Source organism: Rhinopithecus roxellana, chromosome 16, assembly GCF_007565055.1.
Source record: "Rhinopithecus roxellana isolate Shanxi Qingling chromosome 16, ASM756505v1, whole genome shotgun sequence".
NCBI classification, from domain to species: Eukaryota; Metazoa; Chordata; class Mammalia; order Primates; family Cercopithecidae; genus Rhinopithecus; species Rhinopithecus roxellana.
In genome coordinates, this window is record NC_044564.1 from 23,050,870 (window position 1) to 23,078,638 (window position 27,769).

Here is a 27,769-nt window from a genome sequence, read left to right on the forward strand (position 1 = left end):
TAATCCCAGCTACTTGGGAGGCTGAGGCAGGAGAATCGCTTGAACCCGGGAGGCAGAGGTTGCAGTGAGCTGAGATCACACCACTGCACTCCAGCCTGGGCAACAAGAGCAAAAAAGATTCAGGAGAAAACATTAAGTAAGGCTTCCTCACCTCCAATATCAACAAAAAGGGGAAAGAAGAAAGAAGGGGAGAGAATGTAGTGAGAATACTGACACAGAGGGCACCAAAAGGGAGAGTCCCTGAGCCCCACACCCCAGGCCAAGATAGATTTGCAGGTTTTAAAAGATGCAGCAACTCATGCCTTGTCAAAACCCAGAACAGAAATGGCTTCAAGGCGTGTCTGCATAGCCAAGGCCTTAGACAACTTCACAGTTCTCCACATATGGCCCAGAAGTGGCAGAGAGAACCTTAGGACTGAGAGGGTTGTTCAAATGGGAACAAGAAATCTCTCTGCATCCCAGATGAACTGTCTGGACCTCTGACTGGGGACCAGATGGAACGATGGAAATCTCGGGGATGGATGAAGTATGGACACTGGTGATCAGTAAGAACGCTCTCCCAACTTCTTGGCATTATGTAAGACCCTCTGAACTCAGCTATGACCCTCATGGGAAGGGAAGGAATCCCGAATAGACAAAAGATCTTTTCTGGCACTCAGGAAAAACGGGGGCTCAAAACAGAAGCTACATTCTTGTGATACTTCTTGCACACCTGAGATGTGTACCTGCTATTCCAATTTCCTGGGATCTCGGCTTCCTTTTGTGTTGGGTGTGGGCATCATAAGGAAAGTCTGTCTCCCTGATTTAAACCATCTCAGCATACACATACACACACACACACACACACACACACCCTCAGCTACTGCAAACTGGGCTCAATATGAATTGGGGAATGGACATTAGAAGGTGTTTAGAAATGAATGCAAGGCCCAGATGAGCGGGATCAGACTGTGTACACGGCATGACAAAAGCCTCCAGCAGTAGCTCCCATCAGCCCTGCTGACTCCCTGAGGGGCCCTCTTTCCCCCAATCCCCACACCCCTGAACCCAGGGGTAAAAAAGGCAGCACAGAACCATTCTGAACCAATCATTCATTGGAGACACACAGACTCCACCTGTATCAAACGAGGATACCAGCCACCCAGACAGCCCCAGTCCCAGCTTCATCCATCCTGCAATCCCTCCTCTGCAGCACAGCACAGCCCAGACGCTGCCTCTGGAAAGGAAGCCTGAGGCCAGAGTTGCTGAGCCTCTGGGAAAATCTGGAAATTTGGTTTCCCCAAGATAGACACCACCTCCTCTGGAATGATCCGTGTTCCTGACAGGGGTTTGTCTCCCTGGGAAGGAATCCATGTCTTGGGAAGGCTCCGTATCCTGGGAAAGGCTGCACACCTGCAGGAGGGACTCCTTGGTCCTGAGGGGCTCTGTGCCTGCATAGGCTCCAGTCCTTAAGAAGGACTCCATGATGCAAGGGGACTCCAGGCCCTCAGGAAGTTCTCCATGTCCTGGAAAGGGCTCCAGGTCCCTGGAAGAGTTCTGTGTCCTCGAGAAAGACTCCATGTCCTCAAGAAATACAGCCTGTCTCCTTGTAAGAGGGCTCCACGCCCCCAGAAAGAACTCTAGGAAGCGTTCATATCCCCCCAGGGCCAGGCCCAAAGCCCCTCTCAGCTGGCACAGATACTGCTGACAGTGGCCCCTCCTGGGCCCACGAGGCCCAGCTCCTCCTGCTCGTTGATGCATAGCTGGTAACCACAGCCCCGGGCCCGGGCTCCAGACGGGACCCGGTGGTCAGTCTTGGCACGAGGGGGCAGCAGGAAGCCCACACTGCCCGCAATGAGCATATGCCAAATGCTGTGAATGTAGAAGTAGTTGTCCCGGGTCTCCACAAAAGCATAAAGCAGGACAGCGCTGCCTGCAATAAGGCTGCCCGGGCACAAGTAGAAAAGCCAGCGGCGCCACGTGGGTGGGTAGCAGTGCCGGCGGCGGACGCTGCGTACTGTCTGGGGGAGACAGAGAAGTGGGGCTCAGGAATGTCAAGCCCTGGAACCCAAGCCACAGTTGGTCACTCTCAGGTTTCCTCTTTAGGTTGTGACCTAAAGACATCTTCTAAGACTGGAGCAGACACTGCCAGCAGCAGGTGATGATGACAGAGCTAAGCCCACCTTAAACTGGGGACCAGATACCTGGGGCCCCACACCCAAGTCCTGCTGGGACCCTAACCCAACATCCCTCCCCACCCTTACCCAGGCTGTGGCCAAGATCCCCAGGGCGAAGAGACTGGGTCCAAGCAGGTTCCAGAGTCCATGTCGGTCAAGCTGCAGAGCCATGGACAGCAGCATAGCTCCCAGCAAATACAGCACCTAGAGAAAGAGACTCCAGGGCTGGGCTTGGGCCAGGTGACAGACAGCACTCCAGGGGCTGGGTCAGAATCATGAGACGCACTTGGAAATGCTCCCAGGGAGAGGTCAGGAGTGGATTTCAAGGAGACTTGGCCATGGCTGTTCCCCAGGGCCCACTCTGGACTTACCTGCTTGACCACGGGCTGTAAACGAGCCATGGCAATGACAGTGACCCACACGGACATTAAGGAGCCCAGGAAATCACAGAACTGCAGCACATCGTAGTCCATGATACAGAAAACCACGATGCCTGGCTGGTCACAGGCATGATAGAACTGAAGGAAGAAATGACAGGCATTGAGAGAACGTGAGGCAGAGGTCCAGGTCTACAAAACTGGAGGGGGTGGGCCCAGGGGTGGTGTGCTGCTGTCAGAGCAGCAGAGGTGAGAGGTCACAGATGAGAAGTTCTAGGAAATGCCTGACTCCCCAAATCCTGAGAAGAATGTGGTAAGGAGGTCCAGTCTGCTGCATAGCTAGTATGTATCTGGCAGCCCTGACCCTGGTCCTGACCTTCCTAATCTTCCTGCTTCTGGAAGGTGCTATGGAGAGTGCCCTGCCAGGGGGTTCTGATATCCTCAAATTGAAGCCAATCCTGTGCCCATCTCCTCATGCTCACCATGGATCCCACCTATAATCCCCATCCCTGGCCCAAGCTCTGGGCTACCCAGAATCCAAATCTCCCCGCTATGTCTCAGTTTCCCCTGATAGCTCAGACTCTGAACTGGGCTTCACTCTCAGGCCTTCCACCAACTGACCCTCTTCATCCCCTACCAACAAATGCGGGGAGTGTGTGGCAGGTAAGAAAAAAGGCAGTCCCTAAGGCCATGGAGAGAGGCATGGCACTTCACACCATGGGGAAGAACATGGAGAGGGGACAGTGTCCACCCATCCTACACTCTGGAGAACATAGTGAAGAGTGGACTATTGAGGAGGTTCAAAGGGGATGCAGGGAACAGAAGTGGAATTGGATCAAACTCGACTGGACATCCTAATTAAGGAACCAAGCAAAGTCTGCCACTGCTCCCTTGTCTGTAGTCCTGACCCATGTCCAGATTGTCTCTCTGGACAATGCCATGGCTTCCAGCATCCTGTGTTCCCTTATTTGTGAAAAAAGTTTTCTAGGGATAACTCTTTAGTGGCAGAGATGCCACCAAAAGAACTGGAAAACATACTCCAAAATCAGTCTCTAGAGACAAAAGATGAAAAAGAAATCGCTGTTTCCTTTGACCCTACTGAAGATGTCATCCAGTCATTCAAATTGCAAAAATTACAACTCCAACAGACAAATACGGAAAGGAAGAAGCTAGGATCTAAGAAAAAGAAAACAAAATGAAGAAGAAAACCTGGGATATGAATTGGCATTGGGAAACTGTGGGTTTGATTCCTTTAAATTTTAAGCTGCAAGACTCAAGCTTGTATATCTATCTTCTTTCTTTTCCTTCACTTTGGAGGTAAATAATTTTGTTTCTGCAAGAAGAGACTGCCTTAGGATGAACATGTTTTAAGTGAGTGTTCCAGGCTTTCAAAAGGGCTTGTTATTTTGGGGACATGGTTCCCTTTTAAATTGAAAAAGTGAGTTCTTACTGGGAAATTTTCAGAGACTTTTCATGTAGGTCCATATCAACATTAGAATTATTTTTTTTAGGTTGGGTGCAGTGGCTCACGCCTATTAATCCCAGCATTTTGGGAGGATGAGGTGGGTGGATCACTTGAGCCCAGGAGCTCAAACCAGCCTGGGCAACATGGTGAAACCCTCATCTCTACAAAACATACAAAAATTAGCTGGGCATGGTGGCGTGTGCCTATAGTCCCAGCTACTTGGTGGAGAACAGGGAATTGGGGGTGGGGGCAGAAGGGGCTGAGGTGAGAGGATTGCTTGAGCCTAGAAGGTGAAGACCGCACTAAGCTATGATCATGCCACTGCACTTCACCCTGGGTGACAGAATGAGACCCTGTCTCAAAAATAAATAAATAAATAAAAATGGTTAAGTAATTAATGTTTGAATATGTCTAAGAGACTGGTTTATTTTTCAACTATTTATATGTGCTGATTCATTGGGAGTTGATTTAGTTCCTAAACAAATCAATATTTTGGCCTTTTTCTATTTTAGTTATAGGACATTGATTATTCTCTGCCTCCAAGACCAGACATAAGTACTACAGGCCACTAAATTACCCCAATACTGTTTTATGACTTGGATTTTATTTTAAAGCACTAATTTTACATCCAGGCTTAACCAAACACTGGCTCCATATGCTTCACTTTCAAGTATATAGAAAGAAATGCCCAGAAGTTTCTGGAAGAGGGATTTGTACTATATTTCAGATAAAGGAAGACATATATCAGCAGAAAAAAGGCAAAGCTAAATCACTAAACGCTGAAGACACATCTAGGGGAATAATTAAGGGCTGACTTCCTCCTAGGACTTTGCACTAAAAGAAGAATAAAGAAAAATGGAGATATTATCTCCAGAGTGGAGAGGATTTGAAGAAATCATCTCACTAATATATTACAACTGATTATCTTCCAAGTATACTAAAAGGTCAAAGAGATTGTTTAAGGTTGTGAAAAATCCACAGGGGTAGAGTTAAATTAAAATTGTAGCATGAGGGAATTAGTCCACTAAAAATTGTGGACTAATTTTTAGATTGGCATTCGTTTTGTCAACAGCAATAAAAAGGTAGAAGTGACACAGAAAAATCAGGGAATTTAAGAAAAAAAATTAGACTACAAACTGGCTTCTATTGATATAATTCTAATCTAAGTTGATAACTTTCTCAGCTTTGGACATTATTTATGAAGCAATGTAGGGAAATTATCCTAAAATTTTTTTCTGTGGAATTTTACATTTTTATAACAGTACATCTAATGCTCCAAAATGGGCTATCCAGGTACTGCAGAATGTGGACTATAAATGAAAACATAGTTAATCCATACCAAGATTGGGATATAACGGAACTCGCTGTTACTCCCTTATTTCCTGTTTTCTGCTTTCATTTTCTCTTGCAAAGAGTTACGGGATTCTGCCAAGGGACACTGAGAATGACCTGGGATGGTCTGAGGGATGTCAGGGGTAATGAGAAGGTAGGCTTGTAGCCAGGATGTCGGCAATCAGCAAGGACACCTGCACAGCCCCAGAATGCCAGCTCTGTCTGGGTCTTCTGAGATCTAATTATAAGGATTCAAGGAACACTGTGACGGATACACAGTTTGAACAGTATGGGTTCAAGTTGCACAATTAAAATTTTTGATATCTTTGCCCTGATGGTTTCTTATATTTGTCTTAGTTGTATTTTCAGCTCTCTTGACTGGCTCTTATCTTTTAAGAATTTGGTGAGAACTACTAAACTGCAGCCATGCCTTTTTCTACATACTCCAGGCCTTAGGAGAAACTGAAGTCAGGTTAAAAGCATATCAATGCATGCTCACTGCCCTAGTGCAAAGGGAGCAACACAGCTCATCTGTTACTTGTTAGGGATCTGGAGTCAGGCTTACCCAGATTCTAAGGTAGATACTCACTTTCTACCTCAGGCAAAATATTTAACTTTCCCTTATCTACAAAAAAAATGATAACAAGAATAAAAGCATGTATCAACTATTACAGTACTATTGTGAGGATTAAATTAGCAGTGTCTGAAACACAGCACATATTCAGTAAATGTCATTTTGTTGTAAACATTATCTGAATTGTTTGCCTATATACAAAAATCAAATGCTAAGTTTGTGGCCTGTTTTTGTTTTTTCAAAACATATTTTACATCTGTAAACTCCTGAATCCCTACTGTCTGCTCCTATGTCCCAGATAAGAATGAATTACTACTCCCAAGTGTAGACTGTCCTGGATTATTTGAAGACAAGGAAGATAACTGTCATCTGTCCTAGTACTGACAACTGCAATTTGACCAATGGGCCCTTAAATGGACACTGCTGCAGAATGAAATAAGTCTAAGAATGGCAAGGAGGAACCACAGAGAACCTGCAGGGAAAAGAGAAAACATAGCTTTATGTTCTGGCCCATGTGGAAAAGAACAGGAGTTAGAGCAGGGCTTTAGGCAACATCTCAAAACCAGCAGCTTTTCCTTATTGCCTTATTTAAGACAATGGGAGCTTTTGGCCTGGCGCAGTGGCTCACGCCTGTAATCCCAGCACTTTGGGAGGCCAAGACAGGTGGTTCATGAGGTCAGGAGATTGAGACCAACTTGGCCAACATGGTGAAATCCTGTCTCTACCAAAAATACAAAAATTAGCTAGGTGTGGTGGCATGCACCTGTAGTCCCAGCTACTCAGGAGGCTGAGTCAGGAGAATCACTTGAACCTGGGAGGCAGAAGTTGCAGTGAGCTAAGATCGCGCCACTGCAATCCAGCCCGGGCGACAGAGCAAGACTCTGTCTCAAAAAAAAAAAAAAAAAAAAAAAAAGAAAGAAAGAAAGTGGGAGCTTTTTATGTGACTTGAGGCTCTCCCAGTGCTCCTGCTACAGGGAAGGTCTTTTCAGGTTGACAGACACTGTATCCAGATAAGGAAGAATCATCTAGCACCGAACACTCTGGAGCCAATCAGGATGCTTGTGTCAAGTCCAGAGAGTGAATATGCTCTCCCTACATGCTGCAGGCTCCTGACACACTTACGTAGGCTTACTAATTATGAATCACATTCGATCTGCATGTAGCCGAGAGTGGGCTGGTGGAACAGCTGTTGCTGGAGGATTTGGTGAGCCACAGTAGAAAGGGCATCTGGCAATACGAAAGAGAAACAGTGTCTAATATAAAAATAGAATGAGGCACTGTGGGAGCAGGCCTAAAAAGGGGCCAATCAAGCAAAACTGGGGTATGTGCTTCTTACCCAGCTTAAAGAGCCAAGATCTCTCTCTGTAGCATGGCTGCAGCCTCTTCTTCCTCACTCTGGATGAATCTCCAGGAGGACCCAGGCCCCTCAGTTTCAGCACATTTGCCCCTGCTTTCTCCCAGATGAGAGGTATGATTTTTCTAATTTAGACATATGTCTGACCTAGTAATGCTGGACACCAGGAAGGCCCGTTTTGGTTTCTGTGATATCCTTGCTGCCAAGGCCTGAGAGTCTGAAACCATCTAAGAGTTTTTGCAGTGCTCACATGCATGTCGCATGGTGTCAAGAGCCTAGAGATGAGTTGAAAAGATTCCCAGATGTGACACTTCAGGGGTAAAAAGTCTACTTGGGGTTAAGTCACATCAGCAGGCTCATTTCTCTACCTTTCCTTATAGTTTCTGGACACTTGCTTATAATGAACTTTTCTGATTACGGAGTGGGGAAAACACAGGAAAGAGATTGTGGCGATTCTGCAATGGGAATGGAGGGGTTTTAAACTATATTAATGTTCATCAAAATGCACTCCTTTGAGCTGGGATGTGATATGATACTGCCACTTCTGACAATACCTCAGGACATAGTTGAGTCTGTAAAGCTTCTCAGGACTCTGAAAGTCAGACTGTCCTATAATCCCCCAATACAGAGGTCCCCTCTATCTTTCCAAAGTTCCCATGAGAAATCAAGGTGGCACGGCGACTGAATGGGGACACCATTTCAGACCACAGGAATGAACGTGCTAACGATGTAGAAGTCCCCAGTGTGATGGAGAAGGGGGGCTCAGAGTAGCTAGCTCTCATATCATGGAAGAATGTGGTAAAGATGCAGACACTCCATGCAGAGGTGTGGGGGAAAGCACAGATTTCCTGCCCCCATACACAGAACACGGTGACTGTGTAGACACAAATCCATACTGTAGGCCAGTTTCTTGGCCCATGTGTTGAGTAAAGGTCCCCTCAGCCCTCAGGGTGGACAGAGTGTGGAACAGCTGGAGGCCCAAACTTACTTTATTAAGTTGCAAACAGTTTTGCTCATTTACTCCAATGTGCCTTACAAAAATGACCCTTTTCTATGCATGATAGGTTGGGAAGCACTGCTGTCTCTGTCTGTAAAAGACACAGTGAAGGCACGTACATTCCCAAACCCTCGGAGAACGTGGTGGAAATACAGACTGTGACCCACCACCACGCACAAGCACCCACTGATAAGATGCAGACACCGCCGCATACCGTGGAGAAGAACATGGTGAAGGTGTAGACAGCAGCTTCCAGCACATATCGACTCCGAATGGCCAGGACCACAGGTGGCAGAAACATGAGGTTGCTCAGGCAGAGCAGGAGTGTGGACAGCAGCTGGAATCCATAGGTGAGAGCATCTGCACTGTCGGTGCAGCCCCAGCCTCTCCACCCTGCGGGTGGGGAGGAAACAGGATGAAAGGACAGACGGCAGCGATGGGCCTATGCCACTGCCCGTGGAGGGTGGTCTCACCCCGGCTCTGCCAAAGCCGTCCCCAATTCAGGCTGCGCACTCCCCTACTCCCGCCGCCTGCCCACAGGTCCACCTCCAGTCCACCGCAGCCCGCTCACCGGCCTTGCACTCGCAGGCTGCGTACAGATAGTTGTGTGTGCGCAGCAGCTTGCACTGGCCATAGGGCCCGCAGTCGTCCACGCATGGGGACAGGAAGGTGCGCATCCGCACCTCGGCCGTCGCGTTGCGGCACCGCACGAACCTGCACACACACTCGCAGTCACCTGGGGCCCCGGGCCACCCCCGCCGAGTCCTGGTCCCAGCCCTGGCCCCGCCCCGCCCCGCTCACCGAGGCCCCACCCCGCACAGGGAGCGGAGGGCCAGGAACCAGGTCCCCGTCTGCGGAAACGGGATTCGCAGCCTGGCAACCCTGGTAGTGGCACTGACGGAGAGGAGGAAGCCGGCCAGGGACTCTGAAGGGAGAAGGAAGGGGTCAGTGAGAGGAAGGAGGGGTCAGGACCCAAGAACCCTCACCCACCTTCCCGGAACCCTAGCCTATCATTCCTCCATTCCATCCCTCCCCACCTTCACCTCTGCCCGCCACCACCACCACCCCCCCACCACACTGCAGCTTCTTCTCCTCCTCCATTCCTAACCCCACCTTTGGAACAGGTCACTGCTGCATCCCCCAGGCTCAAGGGCACCTCGTGAGTCAAGCATCCAAACACCGTCACGTTTTCCTGGCGCACGGAGCTCTGGGGAGGGTAGGTATGGAGGTGAGGCCGCCACATTCTCCAGCTCCACCCACAGCCACCCTCAGACTCCCACCCCTGTTAACCCACACCTTCCAAGGACAGCCCATTCCTCCCGGCGCTCTGCACGCCAAAGCTGCCCTCTCACCTCCATTCACAGAACAGAAAAACTGATAAACAACAGATCCTCCACAGCAGAAATCTTTCAAGGACTGATGAGACGGCAAGGCCCAATTCTGAATCTGTTCTTTGGGCAGAAGTGTTTCAATTCTGTCCGAGCAAGAGAGAACACCCTCTTTTTCAGTCCTATCTAGCTCATTGAGGGGAAAGAGGGCTGTTGCCAGTTATAGAAACTAATTGTGGACAAAGGCAATTGTAAGGTTTTCCATCATCTTCACCTGGACCCCAAGACAGGTGGAGCATGAAGACACTCCAATTCAGGTTAAATGATCCTAGGTACTGAACGGTGGTAACAGAATGCCCAAGAGATTAAATGTAGCAACATGGCTGGGATTAAAAGAAACCAGATAATCTGCAAGAGTAAATGTAAAGGGTTGTCTACAAGAATAAAGGTAATAGGATGCCATAAGCTCACCTCATTCAAGAAGGATTTGAGGCAGCTTACATAAAATAGAATACAATAAATGCCTGAGGGAAACTTAAAAATCAGGATAGGAAAATAAAGTCTGTCCCTAATGTAGGCCATATATTTGATACTGACTTCCAAGCAACCAAAGCAAAGGAAGTATAATGAGTTACCAGATATGCAACTACATAATAGAAAAGCTAATCAGAGTCTCGGGAGAATCACAGCATCCAAAGGGGAAGTTCTGAGATAAATTCTCATCAAAGCAGCACTGTGTGTTGTCATGCATCCTGTCCTCAGCCACAAGAGTGAGTTTCATACAACTTGCTTATATAACTTCCTTCAATGCAAGCCCGGGGCAATATGCCAAAGTATTACTCAGTGAAAGTCTTTCTAGGAGGGAGCCAAAGAAAAAAGTATATACAGTTCTCTGATCCACATGTCCAGTTCTTGATCCAAGGGGAGAAAAAAAAATCAAAATATTTGGAGGAAATACCTTTCAGAATAAACAGAACAGGCTGAGGTGGGTAGCACATGTCATAGAATGCAGATGATGGAATGTAAACAGATGTTCATTAAAGTGAATGGATGGAAATGCAGAGAGGGAAAGGGTGAGGGGCTGCAGGAGGGCTAGGCTTCTATTCTCAGGGTACTGAGGAAAAAACAACAAGTATGGGCAAGGCTGCCCTCTAATTCAGGGTCTACAGTTTCAAGGTCGAATCAAGATCTCACTGTCATTGCCCAGAGGCATGGCAATAAGCAAACACAAAATACATACAGTCTTAGCGAGAACAAAGAGAGAATTTGATTATGTAAATAAGAAATATATTCAGGGTGAATAAATGACTCTAACAGGACCACTAGAAAGTTCTAAACCATGTCCCATAAAAGGTCACATGAAGCCACAGACCAGGCCTCAGGTTGGCTGATGGGAAAGTGGTCCCTGCCCTCAGAGCTGGAGGATAGTAGAGTTAAAAGGATCCCTGGCTGGGGGAACAGTATGTAAGTTATTGGATCAAAGCTAAGTTGAAGATATTCTCTAATGGGCCAGCATAGGGCTCCGCCCTCATCTCAGTCTTAATGTTGACAGTAATGACTAAGAAGTACAAAAAGTTGGCTTTGCAAGTGTGTGAATTACACAAAGTGGAGAAGGCCCGAGTCCCAAACCAGTATTAGGCAATGCCTCAAGGAGGGACATAAATTCTTCCATTCAGGTTCAAAAATTCACTGCAAAAATACAATATGCGAATTGGCACCAAAAATGTGTATGCTCCTTGATTACAACTAGAGAAACAAAGCAATTAATGGGGAAAAGAAATGGGGAGTCATAAACCAAAAACAGCTGTGGCACAGTTGCTCACACTTGTAATCCCAACATGTTGGGAGGCCAAGGCAGGCAGATCAGCTGAGTCCAGGAGTTTGAGACCAGCCTGGGCAACATGGTGAAACCCAGTATCTACTAAAAATACAAAAAATTAGCTGGGTGTGGTGGTGCACTCCTGTAATCCCAGCTCCTCTGGAGGCTGAGGCACAAGAATCGCTTGAACCCAGGAAGCGGAGGTTGCAGTGAGCCAAGATCACACCCCTATACTCCAACCTGGGCAACAAAGCAAGACTCTGTCTCAAAAAAAAAGGTTAAACAGTTGCATTAGGGAGATATTTTCCCCTATTTTCCAAAGTTTTTATGTGATCCTATTACTCTTATAATTAAAAAAAAAAAAAAATGTGTACAACTGGTTTGAAGAAAATACAAAGGAAGGAAAAAGACCCAGGGATCTCAATTCACCACAAGCCCTAGGTGATCCCACAGTGTAATGCAGCTGCTGAAAAAAGTAACTCAATCCCAGGCAGCACAAATGCAAGTCTTGTTACCTGCCACCTCGATCAGACCACCTCAGATCACTTATTTCAGAGACACAGTGACCACTAGAAGTATGACCAGGTGAGACAGTGAAGGAAGGGGAGAGATCCAAATACTAAGACCCCAAAGACACTGAGGTTCTTCAGCTTTTGGGAGGTTGGAGGTAACATCCGAAGGGCTGTAAAAATAGGACTGGGACGCAATAAATGTATCATACTAATGTAAGATATTAATACTAGGGAAAACGTGAGAGAGTGGGTATATGAGAACTTTGTGCTTTCTGCTCAACCTAAAACTGCTCTAAAAAAAATTAAGTCTATTGCTTTAAAAAAGAACAAGACAGAGATAGATTTACCGGAAATGGCTTCTGGATATGGCTTTTACCCACTGAATCAAAGATGAGTGGGTAAAAATTCATGGAGACAGATTTTGATGGGATGTCAGGAATGTCTTTGGCAATCAGTGCTATCCAAACATGAACTGCGTGGCCTCAAGAGGTGGTAAACTCCCCATTAAAGGAGATTTGCAAGAAAAGGTTAACAACTGCCATAGTGAAAGGCCAGTAATGAGCAGGAGGTGAGCCTACAAAACTGGGAAACCCCAGACACTGAGTCGACCTGGTTGACCTGCCCATCTGTAGCAGAGTCAATACTCCGAACATGTTTATTGACCAGAACTGGGCTGAGTCATGGTCTCTAACTGTCAGGATGGGTGGGAGCAACCTGGACAGGCTTTTACCTCCTGGAGGAGGTAAAGACCCCAACACCCCTGACACCTTTCCCTGCAAGCTCCCCGGGAGAGCAACCTCCCCACTCTCCATAAAGAGTACCGCATTGAGCTGGAGCTCCAGGCTGAGGACGCCTCCACTGTCCAGCACTGGCAACAGCCTCATGGCGAACACGGCTGGGCGCTCAGGGGGAAGGGCCACACTGGGGCCAAAGAAGATGTAGAAGTGGACAGAGAAGGTGTCCAGCTCGTTGCGCAGAGTCGGGCGCACTGGCCAGCAGTGCTCAGGTGGGGATGTAGTCCCAGGCCCCTCCACAGGGGTTCCAAGGGATGGTGGCTCTGGGGGCAGTGGCTGGTTGCCCAGTGACTGGGGCATGTTCATGGCAGCTCCAGGGACCAGGGCTCGAAGCAGGCCGGGCTGTGGGCACTCTGTGGGGCAGAGGAAACCAGAGCTTGGGCCTGCAGCCTTTACAGTCCTGAACTTACTCATAAACAGATCTGAGCTAGAGAGGATTTCGCAAAGAGTGGGGAAGGATGAGAACTAGAATGCAATGTCCCTTGGGAGTGTGGGGCATCCAGGGTCATAGGGGTTTCCTAATGGTGACAGCTAACGCAATACCACACTGGAGGGAACCGAGGTCATCTATCCCTCCCTAAAGGCAGTGAAGACGCTATTGAAACAGATATTAAGTATGACAGACTGTCTCACTGACTTGCAAGGGCTTTGGCAAGGACAGTGTCCCAGAGGTCCTGGATGTCCCTGCCTACCCCAGGAAACTGAGAGATTAAATCAAAGAAAGTAATGAGGTCCTTTAGTTGTCTCAAGTCAGATGCAAAAAAAAAAAGTTATCTAAAGGCCTTCCAATAACTTGGAGCTCCAAGCGGGATGGCTTCAGGGAGCGTGAAGGAGCCTGGGTGGGGAAGGGGAGGTTGTAGGGATGTGGCAGAGGGCCACTGAACAGAGCCACCCCAAGTCACTTCCCAGCCACGGATATCTGCACAGACTAGGGCAAATGCAGGGGTTCTGACCTTGCAACCGCACACACAGCTGGAAGCGGATGGTCCTACCAGGGCCCCGGGATGATGTTTCCACACGCACGTAGACCCAGTGCCCCCAGGGGGGCAGTGCCAGCTCCAGCTGGCATCCCGAGGCACCTCCACAGGCCACAGAGCTTGAGTTGTGCAGGGGTGGGGCTTTGGGACGCAGACGCAGTGACAGGGGGCAGGCAGATACCCCGCGGCCCCCCACACACGCCAGCTGTGCTGAAACCCTGTAAGTGAAGCTGGGCACAAAGACCCTGGGCAGAGGAGAGGTTGGGGGTAAGAAGGCAAAAACAGAGACGAGAGGAACACAGGGCAAGAGAAGCACTAGCAAGGAAGGGGCATGGGGTGGGAAGGAGGCCTGTTCAGGTCTCCCGCTCTGTTCTGGGAGGGAGGGAGGCAGGGATCCCACCCAGGGACCAGGCAGGTAGGCGGAGAAGCCAAGAGAGAACTCTGCAGCCTATTTGAGGCCAGAGAAGTGGGAAAGGACCAGGTGTGGGGAGTCTTTGACTTACTTGTAGAGCACTGAGCGATTGTGTGGGGAGAGGGTTTGCTCTGAGGGCCGGCCAGGAACCAGTACAGCAACGTCCAGCAAACGCCGGACAATCAGCTGCGGCTGAAGGAGGTACTGACACTCATCCTGGAGACCCTGGGACAAAAGCAGGGGTGGCAGGAGAGGGAGAGACAGCAGGGGCGTGACTAAACCAAGGCAAATAGAACCTGCTGGGTGGGCCAGGGAGAAACCCCCACCCTGGCCACCACTCCCAGGCCTCTAACCCAGGTCTCTCTAAACTCTAGGTCCTTCTTGCCTGAGCAGTCATTTCTGGTCATCTCTGTCCCACCTCAGTCTGCAAGGTCTGCTGGGATCCTCAGCACTGGCTGAGGTTTTGGGATTCAAACCCAGGGCCTCCTGACAATCAGGCCTGGCTTGCCCCTTCTCCCAAGCTAACCTCTCCCCCTGAGCATTCTGGGCCAGCCCAGCAGCACTGTGATCTCCAACCAGCCCATTCCCGACCAAGCTCAGGAACTTAGAACACTAGCTCTTTTAAGCAAAGTGGGGTGGGGTGGAAAGCTCCTTCAAGGCCTCCAATCCAACCCCCTCACTCTCCCCGCCACCAATCTCAACCTTTAATTTCCTTTAGTCCCCACCCTGCCCCACTCCCATGTGCTTGTCCAGCCTCTGCTTTCACACTCATTACACCCAGGTAATGAGCAGCCCTACACAGGTAATGAGTGCAGGCCACTCATTACCTTCCAGGCAATCTCCAGACTATAAGCAGCTTGAGAACAGGAACTCTGTCCTATTTGATTTTTGTTCCTCTAGACACAGGGCCTCACATAGAGTGCATACCTCACAGATGAATGTTTGCTGAATTAATGAATCAGTAAATGGATCACAACATCTGGGGGAAGTGCTGACCTTGCTAAAGCCAAATCCTGTTATCTTTGATGCCCCTGCCCCAACTCTGCCTTCAGGAGACCCACTGATCCGTCTGGTCCCTCAGCCTCAGACTGTGTTTCTTCTGCTGCTAAAGGATATCAACCATGTCTCCCCCAGCTTCTCTTCTGGAGAAAATCCCCAGCTCCTTCTCTGTTGACACCCCCTGGCCCGCACAGCCTCACCACTCTCCAGTGAGCACAGTCCCGTTTGTCGCAGTTCCTCTTCTGCAGCACGTGCAGCTATATGAGCCCTACAGACCTCACAGTTAAGGGGAAGTGGGGGCTCCTAATTAGGTCATACCTTCAAACTCTGTTCTGGGACAAAAGTTCCAGGCCCTGACATCCCACTGAGTTCCATGGCTCAGAACAAGCCAGTCAAGGCACTGACTTCCAGCAAAACTCAACAAGGCTAGAAGGTCTGTGCCTTTTGCATCCCCAGTGTCTAGCACACCATCTGGCACATACTAGGTGCTAAAATAGCTATTAAAGAATGGGTGTCAAAAAGGGGGTCCCTTCAGAGAGCTCCTGAACCAACCTAGATGCTCAGGTTTGGTGTCAAACCCTAAGAACCAAAAGACTCTCACAAGTCACTGCATTGACCCCACCTCCTAAGGCAAGAATTACCACCATAATAATCTTGTAGTGAATGAGTCCCAAGGGTGGGGGCTCATGCTCCAGTGGTGGCCCATTTCCTTGCTAGACAGTCCAGGAAAGAAACGCTTTGCTCCACGTTTTGGAGTTTTGCTTGTGTTTGATTCAATGAAAGATCAGTGGACATGACCTGTTTGGTTAAGATGTGCTCCTTCCTTCAACTGTGTAACGTGCCAGTCCCCCCTCTTCATGCGGAGGGAGTGTTTAGTCAGTGGAGACCAGGGGAGATGCAGGGAACCATCACCCCCTGATGGGGCCAGAGAAAGAGCACCAGAAGTCAGGTCCTCAAGAGCTGCCAGGGCAGATGCCAAGTGAGAGTGTCCCAACTGAGCCAAGAGGCCAGAAGAACATCAGCAGTCGGGGAGGCCCAGGGCCCAGGCAAGGCAGCTCGAGAAACTAGGAGAGGCAAAAGTGAGACATGGATGGGCTACAGGCTGAAAGATCCTGGAGTGGAAGGCATGGTAGGTAGATTCCTAGAATGTCCTCATACGTATAGGCTGAGTTTCTCCAGAAAGACCTGAGCGGGGTGGCCAGAGCCAGACTCTGGGTGGGGCTTGCAGACTGAAGATGCCCAAAGACACTTAGCCTTCTCTGCGGGAATAGTGACTGCACAGCTGAGCCCATGCCCACAGTCAGAAAGCACCCAATCAGTGCAGAAGCAAACGAGTGTTTGACAGACTTCAGGGGGCAAGGGTGAAAGCAGGAAGACCACTTATGAGGCTACTGTGGTAGCCCTGCAGAAAGCAGAGAAACTGTGCTGGAAATGGAAATGAAGAGCTGTACATGCATTCAGGGCATGCCTCAGAAATAGTGTCAACAAGACTTTTTCTTTACAGATTGGTTGTGAGGAATAAGAAGAAAAGAAAAATCAAGGATTTGGGGCACTTAATTTGGGGCTTGAGCAATGGGTGGATGACGGTGCAATTTCCTGAGGAAGATCACAATAACTACAGAAAGAAGAAGCATGGACTGGGAGCAGTGAAATCGAAATTAAAGAGTTTTATACTTTTAGCTTCACTTTGATTTGGTTTTACTAAATACTCTTTGAGACATTTCTTAGACATCCAATTGGAGATGTCAAGTAAGCAGTGGGATATAAAGTCTGAGATTCAAAGAAATTAGAACTGGCTGAATACTCTTGGAAGCATTAACATACAGATGGTATTTTAAACTATTGTGCTGGAACACCACACAAGAGAATAGAAAAGTAAAAAAGGAGCTGTTCCAGGACCAAGCACTGGGCCACTACAACATGGAGATCAAGCAGAGGAGAGGCCAGGAAAGGAGACAGAGGAGTGGGCAGTGGGAAAACCAGGACAGTTCTGTAAAGTCACAGAGGCCAAGAAGGGAAGGTGTTTCAAAAAGGAAAGAGTAATATAGGGAACTAGTTAACAGCTAGTTACTAGTTAACTCTGGGGAGGGGAATTAGAGACTGAAATAAGGGAAGAGGAAAACTTACTTTCCACTGTATGTCTTTTGTACCTTTTGAATGTTGTACCAGGTGCACAGATTGCCTATTCAAAATATAAATAAAATAATTTAGGAGGAAGAGGAAAAGCAGCTGCACTATTAGCAGATTCTAACCACCTCTGCTGAGATATTGAGTCACGTGTGGTCCTAGTTGGTGGATTCAACAGAATCCTTTCTCCTGTACAATTGACTTCTTCACTTTCCTTGTAGTTGCTTTCATTATTTTACCTACTTTTTCAAATCTTAGACACAGGAAGAGGAAGGATAAGAAGAGAACCCGTGCTCTAAAAGACATTTAGGAGTACTTTCCCCTTATGAGCCATTTGGGTGCCAAATGGTATCCACAACCCAAAGGCCAGCCCCTCAGAGCAGACTGGCAACTGGGCACCTTAGAATGAACACAGGATCCAAAACAGGAAAGGCAAGGAGATGGAGGCCAGGGACAGGACAGAAGTGGCTGGTAGGAAGAAGGTGACAGGGAAAGGAGGTAAAACAGCATCATGTGCCAGACTCTGCACTGAAGGCTAGGAATACATAGTAAATAACACAGACACAGGGTCTGGCAGAAGTGTGGGACTAGAGCTCATGAGGGTGGCCCAGACCAGGTAGGTCACTTCTTTTTCACAACCTTTCAGGGCTCCCTATTACGCTCAGGATACAGTTCAAATGTCAAGGCCCTTCATGATCTGGCCTCTGCTCATCCCTCTACCTTCCTCACCACCCCAAAACCAGCCCACACTGAACCACTTCAGTTCCTTCTAAACTTTGGGCCATGCTACTCCCACTACCTGGAATGCCCTTCCCTACCTTCTCAACCTCAGGCCTCGCCACTTAACAGTTTCCAATACCACCTCCACCACACTGAGTTAGCCATCTCCCCTTTATCCTCCTAAAACATCTCCTGTATCTAACATGCATCTTATTTATTTCTATGTCCCCAGCACACAACCCAAGGCCTGGCACAAAGCAGGTACTAAAGGACTGAGGCTAAAGGGAGATCTGAGTTCATCCCCAAAGCTGAGAAGGGCCCTAGAAAGAGCACTGCCTTCTTATCGCTGGGACTCTTCAGTTCCCACCAAAGGATATCCCTAAACCCACATAAATGCCTGTGTTCGCCAAGCCTCACAGGAAGCACACCATAGTAGCAGGAGGAAACAAGTTGAGAAGATGGAGGAATGCTCTAGACAAGGAACCCACAAGCTGGAATCCTGGAAATTAACCAGGATCTGGAGAGCTGAAGAACCCTTTGAGGACCATGTAAGATTACAGAAGTTAATCTAATTCTTAGAAGGACCGACATAAGATCCTTGCCCCATCAACCTCTCAAACAGGCCTAGCGGAAGCAATACATCTCTCATGGCATCCAGACCCACTGCTGCTGGCGGGCAGAGTGGGATGGTCCTCTTCTGTCTAGCCTCACCACATACCTGGGGGACCTCTGACCAGGATTCCAGTTCAGTACCAAGTTCCCCAGGCCCCACTTCCCATGTCTAGATGCAAATGTACATGTCAGGCCTAGTTCTTTTCTCACTGCCCAGCTCCCCCTTGGTCTGGGTACTTGAATCACCCTTTAGGGTCTGATCAGCTTTTCTCTGCACTACTATCTCCATTCCCCATTGTCCCAATCTGATAGCCATAAGCAATCCTGACCACTTCTAACTGGGCCTCAGCTCCCACAATCCCAGCCCAGGCCTAGGCCCTAGGTTCCTGCTCACCTAGAAAGGTTTTTGGATAACTATAGACAGGCTTCAGGAGGATTTTCCCTGTCAGTTCTCACAAAGTGGGTCAAGGATCAGAGTTAGGATAAGGAACATCCCTGTTGGGATTTTGCCAAAGACCTATGAAGACGTTCCTTCTAACAGAAGAACCCTCAGTTCTGATGAGAGTCAAGGCCTACCTAGAACCTAGGTCCCTTTCCACGCTAGCTCCCAACATGCTGTCCTTCAGCAGGCTCGCAGGCCTTGATGAGGAGTTCTTTTGCACATCCACATCACTCTCAGGAAAAATGGCCGTCACTGAGGCCTAGAGACACTACCTCAGCCCTACTTCCCATCTCTGACAATAGCAGTGCCAGCACCCTTGTCCTTATGTGAGTCTCAGCTCATTCAAAGGCACTATTCACCACATTTCTGAGTGCTAGAGTCCTGTTCTTTAAATTCTCGCTCTGTTCTTGCTCGTTTATTCACCCTCACCACAGGCCCCATGCACATGGCCATCCCACGCTGACAACAGCCAGCTCAGTACACCCCCTGCTCCTCCTCCAGTGAACAGGAGTAGGAGACCTGTCTGGCCTAATCCATGAGAGTGGTAGGAAAACACTGTGGCATTTCCTTCCACTCCAAACCAGAGAGGCATCTGACCTTTGAACCTGCCCTTCAGTCTTTAACAACCTCTGTGAAATAAGTGCTTGGGGTGGCTGATATTTGGAGAAAAGTGAGGCAAAGGCCAGGATGGACACCAGCTGCCCAAAGCCTCCTTTTAGCAGGAAAGAGCTCCTCTTGTGGTCTTCTGAAGGGTGTAGGAAGCTGTCTGAAATTATGATGCAAGAGGAATGCATTCTCCCAGATGGATTAAAGGCTGGGCCGTGGGCTAAGAGAGTCTTCAGGGCTATTGTCAATCAAGATGTAGAATAAAACCAGTCCTGGGTGTGTGCAGCAGATTGGACCAGCCCATAGTTGGCTTCTGTTCACCTTGATTAACACTTGTGCCTTCCACTAGGAAGCGGCACTACTCCCCCATGCCAGAGCCTCCGACTCCAGATTCTCAACTTTCCCTTCAGCTTACCTGGACCCAGCATGTCCTCCTCGGTCTCCCAAGTTGCCTCCTCCAGATCATGGCCTCTGACCCACTAGGTGACCTGCTGGCCTTTAGCCATGCCCCACCCCAGCCACCCTTGTGCTGCTGCCCACCCTGACACAAGGCTGGCGTGCCAGGGAGCCTGTGGGGGGAATTCAGCAGAGATGGAAGGGCAGTTCTAGACCCCCGAGCCTGGGCAACATCAACCCACCTTGACAGAGATGTGGCCATGGGCCTGGGGAAGGTGGGCAGCCAAGAACCAGTCCCCAGGTAAGGGGCTGCTGACGTTAAAGATGCCTGAGGTGCGGTTGGGCAGTGTCCAGCTGAGGGTCAGTGAGAAAACCCCAGGCACAGCTGTGTCCCCTGGGAAGTGTGTATGCAGGGGATTGATGACAGGGGGTGCCCCGGACCGGAAATACCTGGGGGACCAGAATTAGGAGAGGAGAAAAGCAGGCAATGGGGTGGGAGGCAGGAAGTGGAAGAAAGAAAGAAGAACTGTCACTCATTACCGGTAAAACAAATAGATTCCCTATACTGACACATTCAACAAAGTGGTTCCAGGTCAGGGGCCATGGGTGAGAGATCAGCTCAAGCACTCGCACAGTCATACAGTAGTCCAGAAGTGGTCATGCGACAGAGGTCATGGCCCTCACTCAGTCACACTTCAATCTGGACGTGGGTTGGCGTCAGGGTCAGTTAAAGTCACATTTTAGTCTGGAAAGTGGTCAGGGGTTGGAAGTGGGGTTGGGAAATTAACTCAGACACTCACACAGTCACACTTTGGTCTGGGCAGTGGTCCCCAAAGGTTCCCCCTTGCTCCTTGAAGATGATGAGGTTCCAAACAGCCAGGAATGTGTCCTCGGGAACATGGAAGTGGAAGAGCTCGGTGCTGGCAAAGGAGCGGAAAGGACTCAGCTTGCGGGGTGAGCAGGTGGAGTAATCAGTCAGGAAAAGGCCTCCTGGGAAGCAGGAGAGAGAGAAAGGAGCAGGGCAGGACAGAGGGCATTTCCATTAAGCAACAGGCATGCCAGTCTTCCTCATCGATAGCATCAACTCCACAAATGCTCTCCTCTGAGCCAGGAACTAGGTTTCAGGCTGCAGATCTGAAACCTAGCCACCATCTGGTTTAATCCTTACGTTAATCTTATTTAAAAAAAAAACAAAAAAAAACCCTCCTTTTACAGATAAGGAAACTGAGGCTCAGACCTAGATCAAACTGAGGATGCAAATCTAGCTCTCTCTAAATCCAAAACTAAGACCCCTTCTTTGACTTCACAGCTGCCCCTCACTTAGGAGCCATTTTCTCCACTTACCAAACTTAAAAAAAAACAGATGTGGGGAAGGTGTGTGTGTGTGTGTGTGTGTGTGTGTGTGTGTGTGTGTGTGTGTGTGTGTGTGTGTGTGTGTATCTTGGCATGGGCTCTTAAGCCACTAAGCAGGCTGGAACTCCACCTGTGGGGCTTGGGAGTCAGCATGGAACTGTGTAACTTCCTTGTTGATTTTCTTCCCTTCTCTGTTCCCCTGTGGTTAGAAGCAGTAAAAACCCTCAGCAGCCTCACAAGCGCTGCCTGTATACTGGCTCAGGGCAGGAGAGGGGAGGGGAAAGTGTGGTACAGCTGCCAGGGGCCTGCTTGGGTGGCAGAAGGACAGGAGCTGGCAGGCCACCATGAGAGTCCCCAGGAAAGGAGACTCATCAGGCCTCCCGGGTCAGAATGTACAGCTAGTAGGTGGGGGCCGGGGGAATGTTCTTCCAAAGGGAGGCCCAATGAGGCAGTAAGCTGGTGACCCAGTGGATTTCAAGCCCCTTGGGAATCTTCAGAGCAGGCCGAGTTGGGAGGTGGGGAGGAAGTGGTCATCTCTCATTAAAATGCCAAGATACCTGATCATGATTGTCAGGAGCAGAGCCAAGGTGAGCAGAAGTCGTGTCAGCAGCTAGCCAGGCAAGGGACTAGAATAGCTGTCACAGTGGAGGCAACCCAGTAGCAGACAGGGGAAGAGGGTCCCAAATGGCAGGCAAAGTCTCTCAAAGTAAACCTTTGGGGAATCTGACTGCTCTGGAGACTTTGGACCAGCCTGAAAAGAAGCCCAAGATGACACCTCTAGGACAAGTGAGAAGGTGGGGAACTCAGCAGCTTCAGGACAGACCTGGGGCTGGGGTATGGATTATACTGGAGGGGCATTTTCAGCCAAGCAGGAAATACCCTCAGGGCTAACCTAATTCAATCATCTCCCTCTCTGGAGATGGGAGAGATTAACTCCAAAAATGAGCTGTTTTTGAAATAAAGAAAGGGAAAGGGAGGCTGCTGAAGGAGGAACACTGAACCAGAGCAACCCCAGGAGTCACTCCAGAGAGCTGCCCTACATAGGTGGGGGCCACTGGAGGTCATGGTTATACTCAAGGACTAGTCTGTCCAGTTCAGACCACATGATCAGTTTTAACTGTCAAGAAGGAAAGCCTGCCACCTTGCAAGCTGAGCACTGCCCAGGAACCCAGAAAGGCTACCAGTGCAGCATTCAGAGAGTGACAGAGATGCATTCGAGAGGGATAAAGGGAAACGGAACCCACTGATGGGGGAGACAGGTTTCCTAGGAACCCTAGCTGTGCTAAGTAAGAGGCAGAAGGCTAAGAGGTGAACAGCCTGGATACTATTGTTAGAAGAAATCAGAACTCTAGCATGCCTTCTGCTGGGGTTAGGGAGGGGCTGTTCCTCCTCAAAGCTGGTACCAGGGATGGGTCATCTGATGAACCATTGCTACTGTTAGGAGAAATGTTGGTCAGTCTCTCAGCGCAGACCCTCAGAGGGCTAGTGGTGAAAAGTTTAATGACCTCTGGGAAACATGGACAGACAAGCACAAAGATGCTTGTAATTCAAAAGACCGCGGTATGGCCTGGAGAACTGGGGAACTAGCTAAGCCATCCCCACGTGGCCAGCGGCTACAGAGGTCACAGAATAGGCCTGTGAGATAAAGGAGTGAGCAGCAGCTGGGAATGCTAGGAGGAACTTGGAAGAAGTTCTGAGGGCAGATGCTTGAAAAGGGTCCACAGCCCCATTCACCCCAAACTTTGGTTTGTGGTTTGAACAGGGCCTTTCAGAGCTGTGTCCAGAGGAAGCATGAGTAAGGCCCTTACCGAGTTCAGATGAACTTATTCCGGGTTCCCCAATATTTCTATGATGAAGCTAGGGTGATTCTGACCATCACCCACACCACACACGCACACCCCACACAACACATAGGCTGAGGCCAGCCCTGCTAGTAACAGCACTATGTAGAATAAAAGCCCATTTTTTTGACTAGCAAGGCATGTGTGGGTCCTCAACTAAGCCCAAGGAAAAGATCCAAGGATCAGGAATGGGACCACTAGACCCAAGAGATAACTTCCATTCCTGAAATGAAACCAAAGCAACCGATAAGCACTATGCAGTCCTGTGCCATGATGGTCCTATGACCCTGCCAGCCTCTTCTCAGACAAAACCCATCGCCACCATTAGGTCACAGAGCACCCTGCACTTAGGTCCAAAATTGCCAAGGCATTCACTATTAACAGCACTAAAGGCAACCCTGCCTCCATTTGGGTGGACTGGTACTCCTTTCCAACTTCATTACAATTCTCCCCAAAGCACCTGAACCCGCTTCTGGGCAACAGTATTTTTATCCACAACTTTCAGCTGTATATGCTCTGTGGCCATCAGTCACCCAGCTCTCCTCACCAGCCCAATGCTTGCTCAATGGCGCATGAAGCAGCCATGATGGCAGGGGATAGAAGCTAGGAACTTGGCTCAACAGCATAAACTCCCCCTCACCAAAACTGAAAACCTGACTGGCTACTGCCTCTGCCCAGTGCCCAACTTGACAGCAGCAGTAATCAACACTGAGTGCCTCCACGGCTCCTTCCTTCAAGGGGACTGGCTGGGGGTGGATGGATAACTTATATTCGTTCCGGGAGGCACCCAACACTGCCCTCACCCTTGGAACTGCTGAGAAAGGGTCTCCAGCCCCATTCACAGCTTCAGTGATCTGCTCATATGATGAGCAGGCAGAGCTGAAGAGGAATGTACATGGGCCACAACATGTCCCCTCCCCTTCATACCGTAACACAGGCGCTCAGAAGATACACTGGCTCACATGCACCCCACACACATGCATGTGTCTACACTCACCAACACACAAGCATGTACACACACTGCCAGCCTTCCCACAATCCCTCAGTTACACACACAGACACATAAGTGGCCAGACATCTCTGCAGGGGCTATGACCTTTCATGTGCATTCATCTCCTTAAGTTTGTACACTGAACCAGGCCCCCAGAGCTCACTCATACCCACTCTCCACCCCCAGCTGCTCTGTTGGCTGTTATTTCCTAAGACTCCATCAGGCACATCTCCATCCTAGAGTGACACACACCAGAGGTGACTACGGACTTGGGCCATGAAGACCAGAGTCATTTCATGATGTAGCCATCTTCATGGCACATCCCCTAGACCAGGACACCCCCTCCTCCTCCCACATTCCACCCATTAAAATATTGGACCTCTCTCCTGTCCAAGTCATTTCTCCACTGGAGGGTGGCCCTTGACTGATGCCCAGCAAATAAGGAACAGTTTGTGGATAAAGCCCCCTTGTGGGCAGACTGGGGAGAAGGGAGGTTATGCTTTGAGCCTTTCCCCACTTGGGTCTGTTTTTCTATTAAGTATACATTGCAGTGGAGGGGAAAAAAAAAAACCCACTAGTATGAGATAGGAATTAGGAAACCTTTTTTCTAGCCCCAGCACGCAGCCTATCACAAGCTATCTGAACTTGGACAAATTGCTCCCTCCCTGAGCCTCAGTTTCCCCATCTGTAAAATGGCCTCCGAGTTTCAGCCCTGCTCTAAAAGTATCAGGAATTATTCCTAGGCAAATCAATCTTCTTTGGAACAAGAATCATTACAAGAAGAAAACTCATTATAATGGCAATTAATCCATATTCATCTGTTTGCTACATATTATCTTTAAAACTCTTCTTCATGCTGTTTGAATGCATGCCCAATATCTCAAAGGTTTAGGCTACATATTCCCACACTGCACTAGGGGCTTCTGGTGTGGGACTGTCTCTCCCCCATCAAACTTTGTGAGCAGGAACAAAGCCCACAAGATTTCCCTGGAAAAGCAAGAGTCAAAGTGGGGTCAGGACAGACACCAGAAAAAATCTTGGAGTCTCTGTCCTAGAAACTGTAAGCCACCTGCTGAGCCTCAAACCCAATTAATTACCACTCTTTTGACTCTGCCAATCCCTCTGTTCTGTACGACCTCACTCCTCTCTATTTCTCCCACTTGTTCCCTAATGATCTAGTTCCCCAGGTCCCACCCCTCCCTGCCGGAACCCCATTCCTGCCTCAATCTTCCCTGCTTCTGCACTCACCAGCCCCCGGGCCAAGGACAGAGAACAGCAACAGCAGCAATAGGGCTGGCGGCAGCTGAAACCCAGACTTGAGTCTAGGCTGGGAGAGGGGCAGAGTATGAGAGATGGGGGGGACTAGCGGGAGAGACTTGGGTAAACACAGAGATGAGGGCAAAGGCTGAGATAATGAGTTGGGCTGGGCTGGACACTGGGGCTTGAACAAGGACAGGGAGTGGGATGGAAGGAGGGGCTGTGATGGGGACTGCAGGAAGGGACGGGGTTGAGCCAGGGCCTTAAGCAAACACTGGGAATGGGGTTGGGACAGGGCCTGGGCTGAGATTTGTGACAGGGGGTAGAACGAGGGCCGAGGCCGGGATGGGGGCCAGGCCAGGGGCAGGGACTGGAAGGGGGTCCTGGATGGGGACCTAGGCAGGGGTTGGGGCCGATTTGGGAAGCGGGGCGAGGGCGGGACTGGGGGCCAAGGCGGGGATCGGGATAGGACGAGGGGCCGGGACAAGGGCTGGGCCATGGCCCGGGGCGGGGGCGGGGCCGGACAGGCCAGCGCGGGGCGCTCGCAGAGCTGACCCGCGGCTCCGCTCCCCACCCCCAGGGGGTGACCTCCGGTGTCCTCACGGGCCCGGAGTGGGGGCCGGGGACCTGGGTGGGAGTTCAGGCCTGGGCGACTCCGGGCTGCGCTGAACCGGCGATAACCAGGCCCCGCGGCGGCGGCCTCGGCTTGACGTCGGCATGACGCCCCGCCCCCCGGCCGGCTCAATTGGTCCCTGTCAGTAAAGCCCGCCCCCACCCTACTCTATTGGTCTCCAACTTAGTCCTGCCGGGCTTCGAGGACACACAGACTCCGCCCCCGCCCCGCTACCCGAGACCCTGCTTTTCTTACCCAAGCACAGAGCCCGAGATCCCCTCAGATCCTCACAGCCCCCAACGACCGGCCCACAGATGTCTCAAAGGAACCCTATCCTCACAATCCCAGACTCCCCAGGATGTACGCACAGATCTCCGCAGACCCTACCCAGCCACTCGCTCACAGAGATCCCGCAACACACACCCCACTTTTCAGAAGTAAACCCTCTGGGCTCGCCCCCTCGAGGCCCAATGCAAGCTCCTCAGGAGACCGCACCCACCGGGGAGGTGAATAGACCGCCGTTGCCACGGAGACTACTAGGCGTTCCAGTTGCCCTGGTGACCTGTGCCTTCTCTCCCGGCCCGGGTTCCAGAAGCTTCAGTCAAGCCCCTCCCTCATCGGCCCTGGACCCCTTGTCCCTACCCAATTCCCCAGGTCATGCCAGATCTCCTTTGCGAAGTTCTGCAGATATCCAAGTCCCCTCCCCAGAGAGCAGACTTTCAGGCAAGGCATTTCAACACTCAGCTCCTGCAGCTGGGGCACGTCCACAACCAAGAGCTTTCCCTCTCTGAGGATCAACACCTCCCCCTGTCATCCTAAGGCAAGGTCTTGACCTAAGGACTTGTAACAACCAAGCCAAAACCCAGAGGTAGGTAGTTTCTCCAACGGCCCTCCCCCTCATCCCCCTAAGACCTCTGTCTCTCTCCCACCCCTCAGTCCCTTCACATTCTGTACTTCTTGTTGTCGTTTGTTGTTGTTGTTGCTGTTGTTGTTTGAGACAAAGTCTCGCTCTGTCCCCCAGGCTGGAGTGCCGTGGTGCAATCTGGGCTCACTGCAACCTCCACCTCCCAGGTTCAAGTGATTTGCTTGCTTCAGCCTCCCCAGTAGCTGGGACTACAGGCACGGGCCACCATGCCTGGCTAATTTTTGTATTTCTCGTGGAGACGGGGTTTCACTATGTTGGCCAGGCTGGTCTCGAACTCCTGACCTCAAGTGATCCACCCGCCTTGGCCTCCCAAAGTTCTGGGATTACTGGCATGAGCCACCATGCCTGGCCCACATTCTGTACTTTTCATCCTTACTCTCCTCCTCCACCCAATTTCCTCCTCCCCTTCTCTTTCCCCTTCCTCACCTTCTATCCTCTGGTTCTCCACCCATAGGCCCCTTTTCTCTCTAGCTGACTCTGGTCATCTTCCTCCCCATAATCCTACTTCTGCCCCTAATTCCCTTCCCAAACGTCCACTTCAAAAAGGCTCTGATTAGTTTAAGGAGTGATATATCTAGTGTCTCTGGAACATGGGGGGAAAGTAGGGAGCATGGAAATTTAAGGCAGGAATCCTCAGGCTGTATTGAAAATGATGACAGGCCTTGAATGCCAGGGCCAAGACATTTGGACTTAATCCTTTAGACTGAGTCATGGAATGTTTTTAAGCCCCAAAGTGCCAGTGTTGGGTTTGCACTTTAGAAAGATCCTGATTGGGTCAGGAAGGAGGACT

General features: G+C 49.9%; 1 protein-coding gene across 6 annotated transcripts; it reads right to left on the bottom strand.

Moving 5' to 3' along the window:
- Positions 1 to 666: 666 nt before the first annotated feature.
- Positions 667 to 26,163, bottom strand: TMEM8B (transmembrane protein 8B). Of its 6 annotated transcripts, XM_010376159.2 has the most exons (14): positions 25,997 to 26,163; positions 25,433 to 25,511; positions 20,800 to 20,989; positions 20,242 to 20,449; positions 14,189 to 14,322; positions 13,662 to 13,930; positions 12,736 to 13,061; positions 9,369 to 9,462; positions 9,057 to 9,180; positions 8,827 to 8,969; positions 8,470 to 8,648; positions 2,528 to 2,674; positions 2,244 to 2,360; positions 1,077 to 1,996 (listed from the first exon to the last, which is right to left on the bottom strand). In XM_010376159.2, the coding sequence occupies exons 7-14, from the start codon at positions 13,012 to 13,014 to the stop codon at positions 1,631 to 1,633; spliced, it is 1,449 nt and encodes a 482-aa protein (XP_010374461.2). In that variant the 5' UTR covers positions 13,015 to 13,061; positions 13,662 to 13,930; positions 14,189 to 14,322; positions 20,242 to 20,449; positions 20,800 to 20,989; positions 25,433 to 25,511; positions 25,997 to 26,163; the 3' UTR covers positions 1,077 to 1,630. The 6 variants fall into 6 exon arrangements, with proteins under 6 accessions (XP_010374475.2, XP_010374461.2, XP_030775974.1 ...); XM_010376173.2 differs by having other exon boundaries at positions 667 to 2,000; positions 25,433 to 26,149; XM_030920114.1 differs by having other exon boundaries at positions 25,433 to 26,149.
- Between the last annotated feature and the right edge of the window lie 1,606 nt (positions 26,164 to 27,769).

Bases quoted from the DNA above. Each gene is read 5' to 3' on its own strand.
- TMEM8B (XM_030920114.1), bottom strand. From the start codon at position 25,940: ATGGCCCAGCCCTTGTCCCGGCCCCTCGTCCTATCCCGATCCCCGCCT. The intron at 9,463-12,735 runs GTACTCTTTATG...TACCCTCCCCAG, and splicing joins TGGAGCTCCAGCTCAATGCG to AGCTCCGTGCGCCAGGAAAA. The intron at 1,997-2,243 runs GTAAGGGTGGGG...TCCCCCAGACAG, and splicing joins GGATCTTGGCCACAGCCTGG to TACGCAGCGTCCGCCGCCGG.